At 35.3% G+C, this 22,537-nt stretch overlaps 1 protein-coding gene across 1 annotated transcript; it reads right to left on the minus strand.

Moving 5' to 3' along the window:
* Nucleotides 1-580: 580 nt before the first annotated feature.
* Nucleotides 581-20,628, minus strand: LOC140149998 (uncharacterized). Its single transcript, XM_072172001.1, has 10 exons — nt 20,403-20,628; nt 13,480-13,743; nt 12,179-12,445; nt 10,515-10,775; nt 9,321-9,440; nt 8,687-8,800; nt 6,887-7,006; nt 6,300-6,419; nt 4,812-4,914; nt 581-4,210 (listed from the first exon to the last, which is right to left on the minus strand). The coding sequence occupies exons 1-10, from the start codon at nt 20,482-20,484 to the stop codon at nt 4,006-4,008; spliced, it is 1,656 nt and encodes a 551-aa protein (XP_072028102.1). The 5' UTR covers nt 20,485-20,628; the 3' UTR covers nt 581-4,005.
* Nucleotides 20,629-22,537: the final 1,909 nt, after the last annotated feature.

The following is a 22,537-nucleotide window of genomic DNA, read 5'->3' on the forward strand; positions in this document are numbered from 1 at the left end:
TTTTTGCCTTGCATTTTTCACAAATACAACTTTTGGCCTGATTTGATCAGACTGTGTTACATTTATCATCACTATTGATAACACTTGCATGGTTTGACTTTTATTTGTTTGGTTGACATGGGTGTGAAGCGGGGTGTGAAGTTGTTTCCAGCATATTGTACTAATTGAAACAATGTCTTCTTCCTTCTATTGTGCAATCAACTAAAACTAAATTCATCAAAACATTTGGAACAAACCCAAATGAACAATTGTGATACACTCAAGCAAAAATGATATGACAATTAAGCAAAACATCATGAAAAGTAGGTACTTTTAAGGGTGTACTACACCCCTGCCCAATTTGTGCCTATTTTGCATTTTTCTCAAAATTATAGCGCATTGGGGACAAGTAAGATATGTATATTATAGGGGCAAGGACTACAACTACTGCACTGGAAATCTTATTTCAGCACAGACAACAGTTGTGGAGTTACAGTCAAAAATGAGGGAAAACCAATATTTGATCAATAAATCAATAACTACATATTTTAAGTTGCTGAATTTTTAGTACAGTAGTTGTAGTCCTTGCCCCTATAATATACATATCTTACTTGTCACCAATGTACTCTAATTTTTGAGAAAATGCAAAAATAGGCACAAAATTGGGCAGGGGTGTAGTACCCCCTTAAAGTTCTGCTTAATGATAAAGATCCTTTCACCTTTAACTTGATGTACATGCCATCAAAATAAGAAAGTTGATACAAACAATTTAACACACAAGGATATGAATTGCAATTCAGCTCATATGGCTTGCAGCTAATTTCTTTGTAGTTTTCTGAATAGTGGCATGCATCACATTTTCATATTTGCAACATTTTAGTATTTTGAACAAATGCATTTTAGTAAGTCAAAGAATATGAATAATAGTAAATCATCCCTATCCTGGTTAAAAGGCTAATACCCTCATCATATTTGTAATTCCCTTGGTAAGGAACTGATGTTTTATGCAACAAAACCCTTTATTTAATGTAGATTGTACATGCAATTACATATTACTTTCAGAAATAATCAAAACATGTTACAGTGGATGTGCACTCTCAGACATGCATGTAGAAGTCCCATGCCTTCTCAATTCCTAATTATTCACGCAAAATGCATAAGGTATTCATCACAATCTAAATGTAAAAATACAGATTTGGGGTAAAAACTTTTTTAAACAACATAACAAATAAATATGTTTGTTTTGTTTTTCTTAATCTTTTTTTGATATTGGCCTTAGTTTTTGAGATATTGACCATAAAAGTTCGGACTGACGGCGGTTCGGACTGACAGGAAGACCCCGACAAAACCAGAGAGCTACTAGGAATTGCCACTGAGTATACTTTAGAAAAACAATAACACAATAAAAACAATAATGCACATCCCTGTGGCTTGAACAGAGGTGGGAGAAGCATTTGATTACACATGGTGATCATAATGTGTATCATCCTACAGTATGTAATAAGAGAGTCGCCATTAGTAAGATAGAGGAATAACAAGAAAACCAAACTCACATTGGAACAGACATACATATTAATTATATGTGACATGATCTGGTCAATGGGGGGGCCAAAGGAGGAATTTTTGACAATTGAGTTACTGTAATTATTACATTATACATACAATAGGCTATCATTTACTGAAAACACCAAGGCCCGTATGCACAAACGAGTTAGACTGGGTCTAAAGTTAGACCTGGTCTAAGTGGAATTTAATACCAGGAGAAAGGACATTTTCCTTTACATTTTCTTAAGTTCTTTTGTATTATTTTTGAACTTTGCATTTAAATCTTTAAAATTTGCTAGCTACTTTAGGAAGGAAATAAGGGTCCATTCCTGGTGGAACTAAATTCTGCTTAGACCAGGTCTAACTTTAGACCCGGTCTAACTCTTTTGTGCATACGGACCCAAAGGTCTACTATACTTGGTTCTAAAGTTATGAAGTTTTTTGAAACCTATTTTCTTATGTATTTTTTTGCTCCATATTTTTACCTTTATCTTGGTTTCAACTTTGCCGCCTTTGGCCCCCATGGTCCAGATTGTATCACATATGTGACATGATTGAGGAAAATGAGTCAATGCTGCTAATATCGATTGCTGTTGTTTTCAGCAACTGATAAATTTATATCTACAACTTGGTAAGCACTGTGGCCTAATGGTTAGGGTGCGAGCTTCAAAATCAAAAGGTTGCGGGTCAAGCCCCACCACCGCCCTAGGGCAAGACAGCTTAACTCCCAATTGCCTCACTCCACCCAAATGTAAAATGGCTGTAATCACAATCTAAGTCTGCTGAAAGTGCCTACACATCAGTTGCAGACTCAGTGAAGTGGAAATGATTATGATAATTATAGCCTAATGGCAGTGGAATAATTGTTGAATAATTGTAGTGCATGTTAAATCACCAACATTTTCATTGATTTATTTAACATGAAATTCAATTTTGTATGCAAAACATATCATTTTGGAAGCGCTTAACTGATTTACTCATTTACCTTGATCATGCACATGTACAAAGGAATACAATATTGCCAAACTTGGCTAAAACCTGAGTATACAACAGATCAAATGAATTTAGCATAGCATTATCCTCTAAAGATTGCTATCTTCTGAAGATAGAGCTACATATAGTACACTATACTCTTATTTACAAAATGTGACCATTTGATAGTGGCATTATCCTTTTATTTGTCTTGACTCTAGGATACCAAATAAATCCATTCTTTGAATAAATTTATCAGGCCTGTAGTTTATCCATAACATTAAGCATTTCATCACATCAAGACCAGTCAAAACTTACGTTTCTCGACATTTCATCAGCCATCGGTTGATTTCATCAGCAGTGTTGCTGTTTTGAAGTGCTGTGTGATATTGATCCGGCAACCCTTAGAGAGTTTCGAGTCGCATCATTGACTGCTTCAAAGTTCTTGTGCAACACAGGATCGTATAGATGGGAAAGTTGATAGGCCCCTTCATCTCTGTTTACGAGCTTGCCACTGTTCCTTCGGATCCAGATTGCTTCTTTGATCCATCTTGCTTTGTCGTTTGCTTCCTTATCTATGATGTTGGCCCCTCCTTGTTTATGACATGATTGGCCTTAGCAACGTGGTCAGAATTAGCTGATCTGGTTTGTTCAGTTTCTGATTATTTTCTGCTCATAGAGGTGATTAATTTTTATTTAGATGCCTTCTTTACTGCTCCATTATACTCAGATAACTTAGTCTTAAATTGTCTACCCCTAGTACCAGTCTCTCCAATATAGGACTTGTCACATGATTAACAAGGGATCTGGTAGACTATGTCTGTGCATGACATATCGTATTTCGTCAAATAGTCGCCCCCCTCAAATAAATGCCCCCACCACTTTTTTCAACCAAGATGTTTCAAAAATGCAGATATTTCCATGCTATCTTGTGTAGTAAGCTTACCAAGTTGCCCACATGGTCAATAATAGCGTCAATAAATGGCTAAAATCTGCATCGTAAACCCGGAAGTGAACCAAAAGTCAGTGTCAAAAGTTCATAGTTCGTCATTTTAGCGTGACTTTTAAGCTTACCTAATGATTTTAACGGGAATTGTCGTGCTAAAAATGACCTCTAATAAACGCCCCCCTTGAGAAAATGTAACGCCCCCGTTTATTTGACGAAATACGGTATGGTCCCTCTTGTCTCTGGGTTGACTACGAGAGTACAATGGGGTGGCAACGTTGTGTATTTTCGCAGAACTCTGAAGAATCCTATACGATCTTGTGTTGCACAATAATTACTTTGACGCAGGGAATGATGTTGCTCAAACTCTTGAGGGTTGCTGAATCAATATCACACAGCACTTCAATACAGCAACATTACTGATGAAGTCAACCGATGGTTGATGAAACGTACAGAAATGTTAGGTTTTGACTGGTCTTGATGTAATGAAATTCCTCATGTTATAAATAAATCCATGTTTGTTTATAACTGTCTTTTTATAAAATTTCAACAGAACTTTCTTGTTATTCTTGAATTGCAGCATAAAGTGCCTGATAGGTTGGCAAATCAGTAGGATTAGGGATTTCATAGTCTCCATTGCTCCTCTCATGATGAACTGGGTTTGCATGATGGTTTGGGGGGCTCAAAGTCGACATTCCAATGTGTGTTGTATAGTAAGGGTTTTTGTCTTCTGAATGTGCACAGGTCTCGGAATTTGGGTTTGGTTGCCTATTGAAAAGAAAATAATGATGATATAATAATAATTAGACTAGAATTATAGTGGCGGGACTAGAATCATGGTTGGGTGAATTGAATTAATGAAAAATGCTAATTTATAATATGCATATTTATTCATATTTGGCTGATTGGCTGTATCTAGTATGGAAATTTAATCTTTGACCCCTTTTGCACATGCCAAATTAGTTGGTTTCTAATTTGCAAACCTTAAATGTGGCAAATTTGAAATTGAGATAAAGGCAAAAATATGGACAAAAAAATACATCACAAAAATTCATAACTTTAGAACCAAGTAGGCTAGATGTTTTCAGTATATGAAGAGCTTATTTCCAAACTGCGTTAAGTCCACAAACACATGTTTCTGATTTACCTAAGCGATATTGCACAGGTTATGATGCTACAGATATTATAATTTCAGTTGGATGCACCATTACAAAGCAAACATTGGATGGATGCACAGTAACAATACTGTGTGAGGCCGCCTTCTCCCAAATGAGAACAATAGTCTGCATATTGTTAAGTTGTGGTAAATACAACTAAAATTTCTGCCCCACAGAAAGAATATCATGATTGTGCTATGACGAAGTTTTACCTTTTACAGAAATGTTTAGTCAGCAGAACACTTATGGTCAGAATAACCAGTGTACCAATTACCGCAACTGATATTATGATGGCTAGCCAAGGCATGTTATCATCTAAAAAAGGAAAATAATAAAACACATTTGAGGGGGAATGGATAATTATATATATGAATCATGTAAATATGGTACAAAATATTGAGGTTAAGGCTTAACATCTGTATCTGCTAAGGAGTAAAAATAATTTATTTATTTTTAAGGAATGGCGTAATAGTGAAAGATAAGTCAATAAATTGTCATGTTTTTCATACAAAAAATTTACAAAAATGTTGATGCTTAATTCAATTACATGTGGCTATATGTGTCCATACGGATTACAGACAGACTCCTCCAATTACATTAACTTAACATTGACTTAAGGTTGGTCTGAACCCTGGAATTATGAAAACTTTCGGGCCTCATAACTGCTAAATTATTAGTCTAAAGAATATAAAAGTATACATTTTAGAATGAAAATGACTTGATGAATTCATCTGTGAGGTCCAATTTGGGCCAAAATGCTCATTTTTGGAGAAAATCCCAAAAAACGGGTTTTTTGGCCCAAATTTTTTCGTGCAACGTAACAAAAAAATTGTTTGGCCAAAAAAAATTTGTTATTAATTTTTAAAAACTAGATAAAAATATCTAGGGACGGTTTTTTCATTTTTTTGAATTTTGACCAACTTCACCAAAAACATTTGAAATTTGGGCGAAAATCAGGCTTTTTTATGATTTTTTTGAAAATTTTGCATTTTTTTGACCATTTTTGGTGCAAATTTCTCAAAGTTGGTCAAAATTCAAAAAATAAAAAAACTTTCCTACATATTTTTATCTAGTTTTAAAAATTAATAAAAAATTTTTTTGGCCAAACAATTTTTTGTTACGTTACACTAAAAAAATTGGGCCAAAAAACCGTTTTGGGGATTTTCTCCAAAATGAGCATTTTGGCCCAAATTGGACCTCACAGATGAATTCAGCAAGTCATTTCCAGTCTAAAAATGTATATTTTATATTCTTTAGTCTAATAATTTAGCAGTTATGAAGCCCGAAAGTTTCCATAATTCCAGGGTTAAGACCAACCTTAACATAGTTTTACATTATTAGCTTGCATTAGGTCTCATCACTTACAGGGTATGTTAGCAGACTTACAGGGTGTATCAAAATGATTGGTACCCATCGATTTTGATGTTTATTGAAAAGCCTGCCTCATCCAAATACAACATTGGATACTCTTGGATGTCCAGAATGTATAGTTTATGACTTGTTTTACAATTACTCTACAAATAATTTAGATCTTACGTATGTTGAATTTTGATGTGTCAGACTCATCCATTATCAATGACAATTGATGGGTACCAATCATTTTGATACAGCTTGTATGTATATAAAAATACAAAACTCTGATTTTTGATGATTTTTTTAGATTTTGATTTTCTGACTTAGTGAATCATAAGAAAACTTACCCTCAGTTGTTTCACATCTTGTTCCAGTAAAACCATCTGGGCACTGACAAGTAAATGTGTTGACTCCATCAACACAGGCACCACCATTGACACAGGGACTGGGTGAGCAGTCATTTATATCTGTAAAAAATACATGAATACGAGTATATACTGGTAAAAACTTTTGAAATAATACTTAAAGGAGTATTTCGTGATCCTAGCATCCTCTTTTTATGACATTTTCAGTACATATCCACGAAAAAGCATATTCCCAAAATTTCAGTTGATTCCGATTTTGCGTTATGAAGTTATGCATGATTATGTGTATTACACTGCTCCATAGACAATACGTTGTAATTTCGTTCTGGTGCACCAGAACGAAATTCAAATTTCATGCGATATCTTTGCTAAACGAATTAATCTGCAAGAAATATTTTGTACATAAACATTATGTAGCCAGAGTATTCCAGTGATATAAAAATCTCAACTTTTTTTCAGCAACGTTGGGTCATGACGCTGTGTATCCCGAAATGCCCCTTTAAGCACTAATATGTACGGTATTGTCTGTTCCCAATTTAGGCACCCCTACTTTAAAGAAAAAACTTTACCCTCAGTTGTTTCACATCTTGTTCCAATAAAACCATCTGGGCACTGGCAAGTAAATGTGTTGACTCCATCAACACAGAATCCACCATTGGCACAGGGACTGGATGAGCAGTCATTTATATCTGAAACAAATACATGAAGTAGAAACCTCTGAAATAATACTACAGTCCAACCTCTTTTATCCGGCCACGTTCATCTCATAATCTCAACTATAACAATCTAACAAAGACTGCTACAGGAAATCACTTTATCCCTGCGCACCATCCCCCAATGGAATATGCTCCCCAAGACATAAAGACAGCAGCTTCTGTGCAGAGCTTTAAAATCAAGCTGCAAGACGCCACCAGCATCAGTAATTAGCGATGCATGGTACAGATCGAATCTGCACATCAACAGCCGCAAATGGGGTGTTGTGCAGCAACCACATCAAGATCAAGACTATAAGCATTGGCTAGATAAGTGAAAAATCTGGATAAGTGAATTAATTTTGCATTGAATATATCGTTAGCCGCATCACATACATTTTTGTGTACTGGTCTATCTCAAAAAACATGCATTTCGAGAAAATCGCAATTGAAAGTCTTCGTATTAAGCTTACCTTTATATAATTTAATTAAACAATGGATTTAAATGAAAAAGGTTTCATTTTAAATTAACGCATATACTAAACAAATTTATTTAGTTGGAATCTTGAATTATATTTACATAATTATGCAATATTGCTTAAAATTACACTTGAATGAGGATTTCGTGATCCTAGCCTCCTCTTTTTATGAAATTTTTCAGTAGATATCCATGAAAAACGCTTATTCCCAAAATTTCGGTTGATTCCGATTTTGCGTTTGCGAGTTATGCATGATTATGTGTATTACACTGCTCCATAGGCCACTGTTGTAATTTCGTTCTGGTATACCAGAACGAAATTCAAATTTGACAATATTTTTGCTAAACGAATTTATCTGCAAGAAATATTTGATACATAAACATTATGTAGCCAGAGGTTTCCAGTGGTATAAAAATCTCAACTTTTTTTGAGAAAAGTGGGGGATACTGGCCTATCTTGGGGGCTATCTCAATTTCGCGAACTGTGACGTTACTTTAAACGCATCACATACTGGTCTATCTTAAGATTACTTATTAGATTTTTATAGTATTTGATAATTTTCTGCTGTGCACATAACAAAACCCATCAAAGGTGCTAGATGTTTTTAAAATATTTTTATTTTTTCAAGCCAGATGCATATATAGCATCTGACTGCACACCACAGACATACCAACTTCTAAAATGTACAATTTCTCAGTGCTGTAATTCATATTTATAAAGTGAAGTAAATATCAGTAAAGCTCATTACACCAAACTTGATCGCTATTCTTCCCTGGTTGCCGACATCACTAACGCCGGGTACTGTTGCTCACTTGTTGCTGTTGAAGTAGGCTCAAGAGGCTTCATTGACGCCGACAACAAGAATAGTCTGACTCGTCTGTCAAAAGATCTCAATCTTCCCACAAAGTATTCTGATCTCAAGACCCAGTTGATTAAATCGGCGCTAATGTCATCTTATTCCATTTTCATCGCCAGATATGAAACATCTTGGAATGTAAATGAAATTATTTAACTTTTCTTCCCGCCATGAGTATTTCCAACTTTGTTTATTTATTTAAATGTTTGTATTTTTGTCCTGCCTTGCCTGCAACCGGAATGGGTTGCAGTAGATCTGGGCTTTATATGTGTTTTTCTTTATGTTGAATAAAGATGATTTATATATATACAATGAAAATATATTCAGTTCAAAATATCTTACTTGTTTCACAAGTAACCCCTTGGAATCCATCCGGACATATACATGTGTATGTGTTTATCCCGTCTGCACAGAAACCACCATTTAGGCATGGGTTTGGTAGGCAATCATTTACATCTATACAAACAAATAGCAATAGTAAATTAATTTAACGAGGGAAACTTTACTGGGATAAATTATTGGTGCTTCTGTGTGCCTATACTTTGGGACACCTAAATAACTAATAAATTAATTGTATCACTTAATGCGGCTGTGTACTCCATCCAGATGTTGTTTCTTTCAAGGAATTGAGCTTTTTTGCTCCCTTTGGTGCCAAAATTAGACCTATGACATCACAATGTTACATTTTTGCTCATATTTCCGGTACCGTACATCGTACATAGGTAAAACTATACTTTTTCTGAATCCTTATGGCTAGAGAACATATTGCTTGTGTTTTAAACAAGTCTGAGCAATTTTGAACTTGACCTCTGTATAAAGGTTCAATGACCTTTGCCTACCATATAAGGGTGCTGTTGAAATGCCTCCATAGCCTATAATGATTAGCGCTATAAGTACTCTATCTCTGCCAAATGCAGCAAATTTAACATAATTTACGCGATTGTTACAGGAATTTATTGGACTATCACCAACTCACTTGTCTGACAATTAGTTCCAGTGAATCCAGCTGTACATGTACATGTATATCCCCCTAATAATGCACTCACACATTGACCACCATTCAAACATGGGTTAATTGTTGCGCAATTTTTCACAGCTGCAAACATAATATATAGAAACATTGTACTGTTATTTTGATATAAAAAACATATCAACAAATACTTTTAAAATTAATTAAAACATCTACTACATCATGAACTGTAATGCTGGTGTTGCTGTGGGCATCTTTATACATATATTTCTTAACCATATAGTATATCCAAGTAGGGCCTACCCATGAGAAAAGAATTTTAGGGCATGGTGGCGCAGCGGTACAGGCTCTACCACGCAATCAGAGGGTTGTGAGTTTGAGCCCCGGCGGTTAGATTGTGTTGTGCACTTGGGCAAGGCACTTTATCTCCCTTGCCTCTCTCTACCCAGGAGTGAAATGGGGAGCTGTTAGGAATATTGTTCATTGAGTGCACCCATAGGTATGAGTATGCATTGCCTTTTATTCTGCTATTGTTAGAATGTTTTTCTAATGCTATTCCGCTATTGTTAGAATATGTTCTTCTAATGCTTTTAAGCATTAGAAAAACATATTCTAACAATAGCGGAATAAATTACGTAAAGCGCTTTGATACACATGAAAGCTGCTGTATAAATTTCAACATCTATTTATTTTAGTAGCAAAAATTAATTTCCAGAACAAGATTTAATTCCCCAAATAATATTTTGAACTACTAGCCGAACAATCTACTTGAAGATTACACACTTAAACTTGTTTCACATCTAGTTCCAGTGAATCCAGTAGGACATTGACATATGAATGTATTGGCCCCAGTAACACACACACCTCCATTTAAGCATGGATTAGGGGTGCAGAAATCCACCACTAAAACAAAAATAAAAGGGATAACAATAAATCTTTGAATACCAAGTATATTTAGAGGGGAAATCACCACCACCACCACCACCACCACCACCACACCAACACCAACAACAACAACAACAACAGCATCAAAATGTAGAATTTGTAAACTGCCAGAAAATGTTGTAAAAAACTTCAAATTGAAAATTGCCGACATGTGACTCATTCCCGTTTATCATGTCACATATTTACAAACTTGAGAAAAATAGATTGAGTAACTTTCTCATTCAAGTTTACAACACTCTGATGTAACAATCTTACCTGTAATTCCTGTGGTGTCCGTCACCTGTCCAACCGGAAACGGGTCTCCAAATTCATCTATAGATGTTATTACAGCTGTGTACTCAGTATTGGTAGTCAGAGCATTAAACATGTAATCTGTTACATGATTAGGAGCCTCAATGACTTCCACAATATTGCCTTGGTTATCAATCAGCATGATTTGGTAGGTGTTGGCTGTGTCCGATGAAGTCCACATGACGGTAAGTGAAGTATCCGTTTTGTCTATTACAGTTACCATACCTAAATTGGAAGAGATATGACAAAGGTCACAACCTGACGAAATACATCACAGTCTCACCTTTTGCTGATGAAAGACAGAGAGCTATCTGAAAATTCCGAGGTAGGAATAATTTCTTGTGTTCGGATCAATAGTTTTTAATTTAATAATCATCAGAAGACAAATATGTTGTGAGATGTGACCCAATACATTGCCCTCTTCAATCTGTCTCAAGTTATTAATCATATAAAATTGAGATTTGAGTAATAATAAAATATTATGCAAATATTAAAATTGAATGGTGAAGGTTGAAATATAATCGCAAGGCCCACACTGATTAATCCTTTTTCTATCTGAATAAGCATACACACATAAGCATATAAAGTATGCATAAATTTCCCAATAAAAAAATTGTAAATTGTAAATCCCTATGTGCAAATGCTTTTAAAGTACTTTTTTTCTGAAATCACCCTTCACACAATTGATTATAAGTTTTCCGCCACTCGCCCGCATTCAAAATTCATGCCTTTGTTTAAATTCATTATTGCAATTTTTCAAAAATTAATTATGAAGTGTTTTTACAGTACCCCCCCCAGAATTCATGCACCTATGTGCTAATAACACCTCTTAAAGGACCTGTATATAACATAAATTCAAAAGGTCCTTTGACAGAACCTTTTGGAACTCCCCATGGCAGTATAGAAGCATCTGAAATAGTATATTGAACCATGACTGCTTGAAAACAATTTTCCAGGTAAGAAACAAACCGTTTCAAAACCCAACCAGATCAAAGACAGCAATTAAAAAACTGAGATACAAACAGGGAGCAAAACACGATAAAATACACACAATAATTGATATTAATAAAACTTACTTTACTTTGCTATCAAGTGATAATAAAATAAATAAATTTCGGATTTATATAGCGCCTTTTTCTAGATCTTGAAGGATTCAAAGCGCTGTAATGTCGCTGCCATGGTGAGTCATCCCAATCAGATCGCATCAACTAGGCCAGTTGCTGCCGAACCTGGCACAGACCTATATACGCACTTGATTGTAACATCCACCAATTATCTGTGCAGCTCCCCAAATTCCATTGGGTGAAGGAAGTTTTTGATATAACTAATCACCAATTTTTTGAAAGCAGGAGGAAACCGGAGATCCCGGAGAAAACCTGCTAGAGCGCGAGCATGGAATCGGGATAAACCAAATGCACATACAGTCCTTGGGCACGGCCGGGGCTTGAGCTGGGACCTCAGTAGTGCAAGGCGAGGGAACTACCGCTGCGCCAACTCGCTCTCCCATGCTCGGGCAGTATGGCACATATGGTTATTGTGTAAGTTGATGATGATACTCAATTTTGAACATTGCTTCCTTCTTTGATAAGATTGTGTCCTAGAAGTGAAAATAATGGCCCAATTCTAACTTTCATCTTGAGGGAAACCAGGTACACTTATCTGCTCCCCACTTGTAGTATACAAAGATACAAAATCTGTTGCTGTGTTGATGCCATTCAGTGTATGCTGGGTTGAACCCGCAGGAACTGGTGTCAAGGTTGGTGGAGCAGAGCCATCTGTAGGTCCATGTACAATCAGGAATCCATCATAGGTGCCACCTGCAGGTGGTTGCCACTGTAGTGTTGCAGATGTGGCTGAGGTGGCTGTCACTTCAACATTCTGAGGTGGCAAAGGCACTTGGGAGAAGATGAAACACATTATATTTTTAGAGTTACAAGGAAAGACCTAAAACAAGTTGACAACAGCTGATAGCACAGTGGCGTACATATAGGGTGTATCACAATGATTGGTACCCATCAATTTTGATGTTTATTAAAACTCTTGCTTCATCCAAATACAAAAATGTCCAGAATGTATTATATAGTTTATGACTTGCTTTGTAATTAATTGACAAAATATTTGGATCTTTTGTTTTAAAAATGTGTCAGGATCATCCATTATCAATGAAAACTGATGGGTACCAATCATTTTGATACTGTTTGTATATTATCATAATCATATATAGATAGCCTGGAGGGAGATGCTACTTTAGTACCACTCAAAAAATCTGAAACTTGTGAAAAACAGTCCCCAAATGGACTGGAAGTAATTTGGACTTTAATTAAGGACTATAGGCAAGCATAATTGAAATGGATAGTCTATTGATGTCCGTTGGTATGAAAGGCAATAACATGAACAGTGATGAAGGACAATACAACTAAATTCATACATTTGCCAATTTCTGGATTGAGGAGAATTAGTAACAATGTCACATAATATTTACATAAAGAGTAGCTTGTGCCACATTGTGTCATTGGGATTATGATACTTAAGATATGTATTCAGCTCACTTAAATCTTTAAAAGGTGATAAAACCTGTGGTGAACACAATATATTGCAGCCTAATGGAGGCATGATTCTGGTGAATAAATAAAATAAATGAAATTCTCTATATTCTCTGTAAACATACCAGTCTAAACCCCTGTGGTACAGTATGCCAGTCCAAAGTTGTATTTTAATTTGTAAATATATGGCTACTATTTACGTTGTATTTTTAATTATGTACGGCTCCTGCAGGGCCCCCAGGAAGATCAGTGTTTTCATTGATGGGATTACCCTGCTTAAAGAAAGTATAAATAAATAAATAACAAATAATGCTGAGTACCATATTTCTTCTCACCTTAAAACATGTGAGTACTAAAAACATTTTGTAAAAAATTTGCCAACTTACATGTAGTTGCCATGACTGTGCCACCATCCACTGGTGCTCCTCCGCCGCCTATACCTGTCAAACTAACGGAATAGTCCTGACCTGGGGTCAGATTCAGGTAGGCATGAGCAATGGTGGTGGGATCAGTAATAATGACTGTCTGTTGTGCAATATGTCCAGACTGGTCGGTGAGGGTCAGTAATATGTAGGATGAAGCACCTGGGATTTGGGTCCAGTCTACTTGGATTATGTCTGTTGTTATTGTACCTAGACTCAGATTGTTCACTAACAAAATTAAACGTAAAAACTCGATAGTTAGCATACCATAGAATTCCGTCTAGAAGCATATATGCCTCTAAACGAGGTTTTTTTTAACGAAAGATATGAAAGGCCAATACCCTTCTCAAAAACATTGCAATAGATTGGTCTTACAAATATACATGTTTGTACAGCCGCCTTTATCAGTAATATAGTTGTTCAAACTCCAAATAACGTTTTTGTTGAGAGTGTCTGCCTCTTGTCTCTAAAAACCTCGTTTAGAGGCATATATGGTCGAATCCAACCAAAAGTGTCCACGGGCCAAAAATAAAAGTCCGAAATAAAAATGTCTCCACAATATTTTCCTTTTGTCCATTGATTGATGACATATTGGCCATATAGGAACCAAAATTGCCATTACTAATCTTGAAAAATAAATCCAGGATGTGTGATAGTAAATGTGATATCAAAACCCAATGTTACCTACGAATACCACTAGGATGCTTTCACTATCGCAATACTAATCAACCTAAAACAAATGGAATATCCCCATTAACGTTTTTTCTTTTTATGTAGACCACAGGGTGTCAGGAAAATGCTAGCTCAACCAGAAAATATTTGTTTTTATTTTTATAACGCGATCAATATGATCTTAGTCAATTTATGCTAGCTTATTTTTGAAAATGAAGTTTAGGTCAGTTTCTGTATTTTATTTATCAAATGAGTATGAATCAATTGACACATTGTATAAGAACGAGTAGGATATATGTTTTCAAGAATATTAGGAATTATACGCATAACGCTTTATACAATGAAAAGGTGAAGAAACCCGGGTATTCGTAGGTATAACATGAGCGATTTAACAATATCTATATTGAGTTTAGAAGTTTAAATTTTGTTATTATGGTAAATGAATTAATAAAATGGTAGTTTTTATATGTCTTTCAGATGGTACGTCCAAATGAATAAATGCTATTACCTTAGATCAAAAATTTTTGATGCTTTTAGCAAGATTTTGACCACTTCATTTTGATATACAAGTAGTTAATCAGCAATTTTACAAAATAAATAATTGTTGAATGAATCCGTATATGGGTAATAATAGTGTCCTGGGGTACCGCTTAAAGTTTTTGACAATTAATTTCCATTGGTAGGGACACTTCATTACACATGTCATGTATTATGCTGTATTCGTAAGTAACATTTCAGTATTTGTAGGTAAGAATTAGACTTTTGGTGGATATCGCAATCAAAACTTCATTTTATAAAGCACTTTGAATGTATTATTTTATTTATGTGCGTTTATTGATACTTTAGACCCTATCATGTATTAATATTGTCGGTTCACAGCGGTTGAAAGAGGATTGAAGTAAGAAACAAAGGCACTAAAGTGACTTTAATTTGCTTTTTTAATTGCACACAAATCGCTTAAAACCGTTATTGCAGACTTGTGAAGTCCATCTTGGAGTCAGTTACGTCTTGTGGCCTAATTTCGTTTGAGGGCAATTACAATTGGCTTTATACCAGGGTCCATCACTGTGTTGTCTAGATCATGAGACAATGAGAACAGTCGTTTTTCCATGGTATTCGTAGGTAACCTTAGCGAAAACGTCAAAAGTTACCGTCGAATAAATCAATTTGGACACAAATTACTCAGAAACCAGAAGGTCGGTAAACATTTAAAATGAAGCACACATGACAGTTGACAAATCTAAGTATTTATCCCCTTCTAATCTTCTTTGAATCTGATTTTTCTTTCAAATGAGCAGACTTCAGTACATATTTTTCAACAATTAAGCCGTATTCAGTTTTGCATGGTGGGCATGTATGTGAATTCGCAACTTTCATTGACATATGATTTGATAGCAAACATACAGGCCTTCGTTATGTACCAATATGTGCATTGGCATGAATCGCGGTGTTTTACATTACTGTCATGATGTCAAATTGTATTCGTAGGTAACATTCGGTTACCGAAATTTACCTACGAATACTTGCTATTGAAACTTGGTAGAAATAAAGAGTGTATTACCCTGCACCTATTGCTTAACTATTGTTTACTATTCTCTCACTTTGTGGAAATGGCACAGCTTTTAACATGTATTCGGAGGTATGCATATTTTTTACCAAACCTACCTTTGTGCCATTTAGAATTTCTGGCAGCCAAATACAATAATAAAGATGTCCGAATGCAATGCATTTCAGTATTGGACATATCAAAGCTTGTATCAATTAAGCATTTATTAGTGATTTCCATTTTTAAAGATATATCTAGTGCTATGAAAAATTGTATTCGTAGGTAATGTAAAAAAATGCCACTCAAAACATTATCACAAAAAATTCATAATTATGTACAAATATGTAAAAAATTGAACAGGTAATCTTTGAATACACACCTTTCAGGAAATCAATTTAGATTCAATCCAATGACTTCTTTTCATAACTGATTTAGATGTTTTAAAAAATACTTCAAGAAATATTTTGAAAAAATGGGTAAAAATAGCATGTTTTGGGGTCTCTGTGTCTAAGTTTTTCACAGAAGGGGTCTTATTATATATGGCGCGAGCGTATGATCAAGGCGAATAAACACAATACAAAAACGAATGCCAATTGATTAATACTTTTAAGTTATGGCCCTGAACATGCCATGTACACTTTTCGTTGGATTCGACCATATATGCTTGTAGAAGGAATTTTACGGTATGTGCTTAATATCAAGCGCTTTTAAAACATGCAAACATGAAACAATATAGTAGAATAGCAATTATATTTTAATCACGGTTTCAAATATTTTTCTAGGACAAGACTCCCGTTTTAGTGTTTGGGGGTTAGTAAACTGAACTGTCAAAAACAATTAAATTTCCATGTTTGCTATTGTTGGCAATATTAAAATGTTTAAAGAAAGAAAGGCATTGTTTTTGTCAAAAATAACACAAATTTGACCACAAATATAAATAAACGCTGAGACATTTTAAGGTTAAAACAGCTCAACAAAGGTGGTTTTATGAGCTGGAAGTTTTGTTCTAATACCAAAAGGCAGCACTCTCCATACTTTAAATTCCTGAGAAAATGTAAAAAAATACAGTAATACCTCATTTCAGCATCTTATTTCACTTAATAAATCAACTCATTTTCAGCTAGTGACTGTAGACCATTTTTATGCTAATGCTGTTAGTTGTAAACAAGTGTGCGATATCATTTTTACATGTGTTGTTTGAAAGACAAAAGAGTGATCATAGAGAAAATAATGATAATATGGGGTCACAATACAACTTTCATTACTTATTGACTGCCCCTCGTACTTAACCCATGAAGACAATACAGTTCTATTCTATTGGGTGAAAGTGTATGCGTGAAGAGGGTACACCAGTAAATACAAATCTCCTATACCCTTGGGAAAAAAATCAGTGTTTCGAAAAGTGAGAATGTGAAAGAGAAGTGCCATGTGACTTAATATAATACATTAGAAAAGGCTTAAAATCAAACTAGGCCCTGATTCATATTTATTCCTCATTTAGGCCTGGAAATAAGATTGTACATGAAAAATGAGCAGGAGCCGACTTTTTAAGAAGATTTGGCTAAAAGTTTTACGTATACATGTGAGCTGGCGTAAGCGGTGTGGGCTACAGGGTGCAGCAATTCTGCGAAAAGTCATCAAACTGGGACAAGGATAATGATAATAATAAGTGGTTCTTATAAGGCACAGAATCTTCAGAGGAATTCAGAGCTGGCAAAAACATGAAAATGACAAATAAACAAAAAAGCAATAAATTCTGTGAATCTGGAAAAGCTTGGCAAAAGAGATGGGTTTTAAGCTGGCATTTAAATTGGCAAAGTTTGGGGATGTTATAAAGGTTGCTTGGAACTGAGTTCCAAACAGCTGGAGCAGCAAAATAAAATGAGCGTTCACCGGCTGATTTGAGGTTAACCCAAGGAGTTTTAAGTAATTGTTTAGAGGATGATTGAAGGGATTGGGAAAGTTGATAAGTACAAATCAAAGATGCCAGGTATGGTGGAGAAGTGCCATCGAAGCGACAAAAAAACAAAACAGATTTGACTGGCAGCCACTAAAGCTCAAGGAAGATTGGTGTAATATGCATGCTTTCCTTTTTTGGTAATAAGGTGGGCAGCACTATTATTTTGAATTTGTGGGAGACGGTTGAGTTCATCAGCAGTGATACCAGCCAAGATGGAATTGCAGAAATCAAGCCCCGAAAGAATTATTGAATTGACCAGACAATATGCCAGGGAATATGCATGGATAGTTTCACTGTGTTCAAGATTAAAAGTTTTATTGAGATTTTTTACATTTGACGATATCAGAATGGGAATTTTGGGATAAAAAATATAAACTTTGGAAAAAAGGAGATTTACTCAATCCAGTGGGAATAACATGAAAAATGCAGGTGATTTTACTAATGCTTTGAGACAAACTATGAAATTAAGACGTCATAAAATAATTACATGAGTTAATCATACTCGAGTTAATCATACTCCAAGTATAAATGCTAGTTTCACACATCCATTTGTCTACCTATCACATCAGTCATCATTCCAAGTTTATTAAAGTTTGTCCAGCTTGTTACTGTAAATTCACATAAGCGCATGCCAGTCACGCATAACACAACACGCAACTCGCGGTTGTTTGATGTGATCAGTTATTTATTTTTCTAATAAAACATATGTTCAATTCTAGACCTTTACAATGCCAACAGCTCACACTACACATATTTTTTTTAGCTATTTTTAACATTGTTGTTTCTAAATCGAATTTCACCTTTTTCTGCTTTTTGTGATAATTCTTATTCTATAAACTGTACATTTGTGTGCAAATTTAGGGCGCTATTTACATATATATTTTAAATTTATATTATAGCCAAATAATATGAGTTATTCCTTATATTTCATAATTAAGTATTTTGAAAATCTCCAATTCTTATTCACTCATGCACGTACAAGGGGGGCTTGTCAGCATGCTTGCAGCGCAACCGCAAAAAAGTATTGACTTCACTACTTTTCCTTGTTTTTTATCTTCAATTCCATTTTTCTTTTCATTCCATATAGATCAGTATTTTTATATATGCCTTAAGCCTGGCTTGAGCCTGGTTCCACCAGGACTCAAGTGTTTCCACACAGAGCAACCATTTAAAGCCATATTATAACATTTTCAAACAAAATAGATTAGCATTTTTTGCCATAAAATGTTAGCTTTTACTGTCAGATATATCCCTTTTATTTTTGAGCCGAACAACTACAGCAAAGCAAAGAAAATTGGAATTTACTACCAGCGCACATGTCGCCAATACGTACCACTCCTTCGGTCATGTTGTGGTACGACCCTTTGTTGTGTATATCACCGTCCCGCACACCGTGTATGCGTACTGTGTGTTATGAACATCGTGTATGCGTTCGACTAATAATTCCATCGTAATAATAAAGCGCCGGTTCCTGCGTTTTATTCAAAATCTCGGATTTTGACAAAACTACAGCACCTAGAGTCTTGATTTTTGCAGGGTATATTGGTTTAATAAAGTACAATTTAATTGTGTAAAAAAAGGAATTTTAAAAATTCAGTGAGGGCGTCTTCCTCAGCAAATGTTATAATATGGCTTTAAGGGTTGACAAAGTATTGTTGGTCATATCTAAATCAATATATTATTGAAAAATAACACTTTTATGTTTTGCAAAAGTTCATTCTACTAATCATGAAGTTTGAAAATTTGCTTGATTTATTGTTGTTCATGAGTTATGCATGTTTTACAAAAGTGTTGTTGTTTCAGCCCTCTTTACAACATAACTCAAGAACCACAGGACCTACAAACATATCAATGCAATTTTGCCAAAGCTCACAACCATTTGCAAGATGCTGTGAACTACCAAATCCCAACAGTTTGAAATAGTTACTAACCTTAAGGGATCTAAAATGAGCGTTTATTATGTTTCGATAGTATTTTTGTGGGACATGAGAGCACCTCAGACCTATCGAATTGCATTCTGAATACTGAAGCATGTCTTTCTGATATCAAATAATTTTCATTTTTGAAAATCACAATATAATACAAATTTTATGACAAATTATAAAAATTTGATATTTTTCAAATTTTTGATATATAACAGTCCTCGAAGTAAATTATATAAATCTAATGTTATATTCTTAAAGTGTATGTAGCAGGAAAAAAGCCGACGGTCAATTGAAAATTTTGACCTTTCATATTGAAGATATGGATTTTTTCCCAAAAAGACCTAATTTTTTTGGTGTTTTGGGAAAAAAATCCATATCTTCAATAATGAAAGGTCAAAATTTTTGATTGATCGTCGGCTTTTCATCCCACCTACATACACTTTAAGTATAAATCATCAGATTTCTAAAGTTTACTTCAAGTACTGTTAAATATCAAAATATCAATTTTAATGATTTGCCATAAAATGTGTATTAAATTGCGAATTTCAAAAATCAAAATTATTTGATATCAGAATGACATTCTTCGTATTCAGAATGCAATTCGATATGTCTGATGTGCTCTAATGTCCCAAAATAAATACTGTCCAAACGTTCATACCCCAGCCCTTAAACAAACACATTAAATATCTCATTTGTTTCCAACTGACAGTGTTTACAATTAGGGCACATACAAGCACAAGCAAAAATGCAACAAAATAAAAACTATTAAAACCTATAAACTTACCTTGTGCCAAGCATAACCAAATGAAACATAAATAGGCAATTAAAACAGGCAGCAGTATGCTCTTCCTTTTGATGAAATACATCGCTATCTGCTTATGTTGTCATAAATGACTACCACAAAGTTGTCGTAGAGAGACCCCACTTCCTTTTATCCGCATTTACCTATGCAGTCATCAACCTTTTCATTGGTATAAATACTGTATTGAGAGTTACTACTACTTATATATGGCAGACCAAGGCCCCAGATGACACCTTTTAGTTCAAGTAGTCTTCTTTCCAGCCCGAAAAGGCACCCAAATACGGTGAATTTAGTTAGAAATCTACCAATGCTTTTTTGCCTTTATCAGGGACTTTATTATTGTGAATTAATCCAGGCAACAGCCCAACCCAAATAAACAAAAGGTCCACCTTTTAAAAATATGTTTAAATATGCCCCCGAAGGTTGTAATTACGGTACATACAATGTAAAAAAGAAACATTTTTATGATATGAAGAGAACACCAACTGCTTTAAGTGAAATTTCAAAAACATATCCAAAAAGTTCATGCCAACATTTACCATGCGGGCCAATGTTTTATTTTTGAAGTCCCTGCTATTATAATAAATCCTGTTTAGTGGTAGTAGTGGCCCACCTTTAAACATCCAGCCATTTAAGTAGCCCAATGATGTGGCAAACATGGCAATCCTACATTATTCTGCTTGGGAATTTAACATCATTGGGAATCATCATGAAATCCCCGTGACAAAATCATGCAATTTTACATTGAAACTTATTTGTCTTGTCAGTGATTCTCACACTTGTCTTAATATATATTAACCATAGGCATAGTGATAGTGAAGTCAACTAAACAAAGACAAATATATCGACTGCTCAGTGCCAGAAGTGGGTAAGAGCAATAGCTGCCATGTGTAGATGAGTACAATACAGTACAATATACTGTGTGTAAATTGTCAAATGTTCACAGGGCAGCTATTGCACTTCTGGCACTGAGCAGTTGATATGAGATGCCAAGAGGTGAACTCTATCACAATATATAACATCATGGGAACCATCATGAAATCCCCGTTACAAAATCATGCCATTTTACATTGAAACTTATTTGTCTTGTCAGTGATTCTCACACTTATCTTAATCAACCATAGGCATAGTGATAGTGAAGTCAACTAAACAAAGTCAAATATATCGATTGCTCAGTGCCAGAAGTGGGTAAGAGCAATAGCTGCCATGTGTATCTGCCAAGCCGTGCAGATAAGTACAATATACTGTGTGTAAATTGTCAAATGATCACAGGGCAGCTATTGCACTTACCCACTTCGATGTTAGATGCCGAGTGAACTCAATCACAATATTTGGCTCGATCTGATCCAATCATGAAAGGAGACATTCTTGAAGATGTTCATCAGGACTGTTCATGGTAAACTGGTATTTGTAATTTCATACAACTAGTCCAAATATTTCCACTTACTTGCAGACGTTTCGGAAACTCAGTTTCCTTTATCGATGCTATTGTTGCAGTGACGATCTGTGTACAGCAGATGATTTTTGCTGCTTAGCAACCGAGTTGCCAGTTGATTTTTCAGCTATCAGATCGTCAAAGACGTGACTCAAGTTGTATTGCCCCTCATCTCGGCAAAAATAGCATTGATAAAGGAAACTGAGTTTCTGAAACGTCTGCAAGTAAGTGAAAATATTTGGACTAGTTGTATGAAATTACAAATACCAATGAAAGGAGACAATTTTGAAAATTGAGTTATCATCACCAATTTGCCTCACGGTAACCAAGCATACTGTTAAGCCCTCCCCCGGGGTTGTCTTGGCCTGCACACACAGAGGCGGATTTAAGGGGGATGCCCCCTATTTTTTGCAGAGCGGCGCAGCGCCCCGTAATTTTTGCAGAGCGGAGCCTGACTTTGTGTGGGTGCCGAGCCGCCCCGGCAGCCCCCCATCTATTGGCATCTCAGAAGTAGATGGAAAGGACTATCAAATACAGTACCTGGGACATAGAAGAGCAGTGGGAGCCTTACCAGATTGTACAAATATTGATCCTCGTCTGCGGCGCTCTGTCAGATCCCACGACCAAGCTGTCAAAATATCAAGATCTAACCTGGTCAGCCACCAGAAGTCATTCCTTCCAT

This window comes from Amphiura filiformis, chromosome 4 (assembly GCF_039555335.1).
Source record: "Amphiura filiformis chromosome 4, Afil_fr2py, whole genome shotgun sequence".
In the NCBI taxonomy this organism is placed as follows: domain Eukaryota; kingdom Metazoa; phylum Echinodermata; class Ophiuroidea; order Amphilepidida; family Amphiuridae; genus Amphiura; species Amphiura filiformis.

Excerpts from the sequence above, each read along its gene's own strand:
- LOC140149998 (XM_072172001.1), bottom strand. The coding sequence starts at position 20,484 with ATGTATTTCATCAAAAGGAAGAGCATACTGCTGCCTGTTTTAATTGCC. Across the intron at positions 8,801-9,320 it reads TGGAACTAATTGTCAGACAA|ATGTAAATGATTGCCTACCA; the intron begins GTGAGTTGGTGA and ends TTGTTTGTATAG. Across the intron at positions 4,211-4,811 it reads ACTAAACATTTCTGTAAAAG|GCAACCAAACCCAAATTCCG; the intron begins GTAAAACTTCGT and ends TCTTTTCAATAG.